Source organism: Crocodylus porosus, unplaced genomic scaffold (genome assembly GCF_001723895.1).
Source record: "Crocodylus porosus isolate Cpor-Errol unplaced genomic scaffold, CroPor_comp1, whole genome shotgun sequence".
Classification (NCBI taxonomy): domain Eukaryota; kingdom Metazoa; phylum Chordata; order Crocodylia; family Crocodylidae; genus Crocodylus; species Crocodylus porosus.
The window spans coordinates 83,035-84,935 of NW_017728904.1; the positions used below are offsets into that span (position 1 = coordinate 83,035).

At 70.9% G+C, this 1,901-nt stretch overlaps 1 protein-coding gene across 1 annotated transcript in view; it reads right to left on the bottom strand.

Annotated features, from left to right (window-relative positions):
• Positions 1-1,376, bottom strand: part of LOC109324685 (immunoglobulin superfamily DCC subclass member 3) — a 5,073-nt gene extending 3,697 nt beyond the window's left edge. The window contains exons 1-4 of the mRNA XM_019556717.1: positions 908-1,376; positions 612-756; positions 365-495; positions 107-244 (exon numbers count right to left, since the gene is read on the bottom strand). Of these exons, the coding sequence (XP_019412262.1) occupies positions 107-244; positions 365-495; positions 612-756; positions 908-1,376 (883 nt within the window). The remainder of the gene's footprint in view (positions 1-106; positions 245-364; positions 496-611; positions 757-907) is intronic.
• Positions 1,377-1,901: the final 525 nt, after the last annotated feature.

Here is a 1,901-nt window from a genome sequence, read left to right on the forward strand (position 1 = left end):
CTTGCAGTCTCCCCTCTCTAGATTCCCGCCCAACCCCCCCATCCTCCACCCCTAATACCCCCACATTCACCGCCCCCTGCACCCCACCAGAGTCCCAGCCACGCACCCAGGCGGCTCCAGGAGACGATGGGCCGCGGGTGCCCGGTGGCGATGCACTCCAGGATGGCGGTCTGGTGCACCGTCAGTGTCAGGTTCTGCGGCCCCGACAGGATCGTCGGCTCCTGGTCGCGCCTGGGGGCAGTGACTGCACCGTGGGGGAAAGGAGGGAGGAGGTGGTCATGGTCACATCCTCTAACCACCCCCCACAAATCACTCCCTGGCTGGGCAGGAGCCCAGGCCCAGACCACCCCACTCTGGCGCTTACCGCTCAGGCCCAGCCAGGCCTCCTGGCTGCAGCGTGCACCCGCGATGTTGGTGGCCATACAGCGGTAGGCGCCCACGTCTGCGCGCCGCACGCCCGTAATCTGAAGGACGCCGGCCGGCAGCAGCGTGAACCTGGGGGGTGGTACAGCAGGGCTGGTGGTGGGTGCCACAATTCCCTGGGCTCCATTAGGGACAGCCTGGGGCTCAGGGTGGGTGGCTCAGTCCCTCGGGCGGTGCGCAGTGCTCACCTGGGGTCGTCGGGTGGCAGCGCTGTGCGGTTGCGCTCCCAGGTGATGGTGGCTTCAGGGACGCCCTGGATGAGGCACTGGAAGCGTGCCACGCCGCCCTCCTCTACTGCCATGGACTCGGGGTGCATGTGGAACCGCGACAGGGCTAGGGGGCCGTGGGGGTAAGGCTGGGGTTGCACTGAGCCTCCCAGCCCGGCCCTAGGCATCCCCACACCCCCGAGCCCCTGCCAGCTCTCAGGCAGCGGCACAGGGTCAGCTGCATCCCAACCCTAAGCCCATCTCTTGCCCGCACTCACTGGCCAGCTGGACCCGGGCCTTGCGGCTGAGCAGGAGCCCGTCGCGGTTCTGGGCGGCGCAGCTGTACTCGCCGGTGCTGGCATCCGTGGCGCTCCCGTCACGGGGCCGGCGGTGCACGCTCTCCAGGCGCAGAGAGCCATTGGCCAGCACTGCCGCAGGGCCCCCCAGCGCTGCCCCGTCCTTGAACCAGCGGATGCGGACGGGCGGCTCGCCCTGCACCAGGCAGTGCAGCACCAGCGGCCGGTCCCGCACTGCCACCACGTCCACCGGCTCCAGCAGGAAGGCCAGCTCGGCCGCGCTGCCCAGCCCTGCGCAGGGGGTGCTCATCAGCCCCGGGGCCCACGCCGGGGCCTCTGAGAGCCCCCAGTGCCCCTCGCCCGCCCGGCCCCCAGGACCCCCCCATCCGGACGCAGGGTCCCGGGTGCAGCTGGGGGCCAGGGCCCCTTCCTCCAGCAGCACGCTTCCCATTCCCACGCGGTTGCTCCCCCTGTGGCCAGGCTGGGAGCACAGCGTGGCCAACACGGGGCTCTTAGGCCGCTGCCGGCGACGCCCCCTCCTCCCAGCAACCCGCAAGACACCAGCCAGTGCCTGGCATGAGCGCGGGCATCACGGGCACCTGTGGCACAGGCATGTGGCCCAGCCCCTGCTGCATTGGAGCAGGAAGGTCCCTGGACAAACCATAGACAGCTCCGCAGCTCCTGCAGCCCCCACAGGGCGGCCCCCAGGGGGACAACACAGCCGCCACGAAGGGGCCTAAAGCCGCACACGGCTGCCACGCGGCCAGGCCTGTGCGCCCGGCCCGGCCCTCGCGGGCACGGGGGCACGGGGCAGCCCTTCGGGCCGGGCTGTGGGAGCCGGGGCCTCGTGGCGGGGACGTCACAAAGTTAACTGTTGGGGACAATGGAGCGGCAGGGGGGCGGCCTCGGCTTTGCCGGCCTGACATCTTGATTGATGCGGCCTTTCAGGCCTGCGTAGCAACTGCGCGGGGCCGGG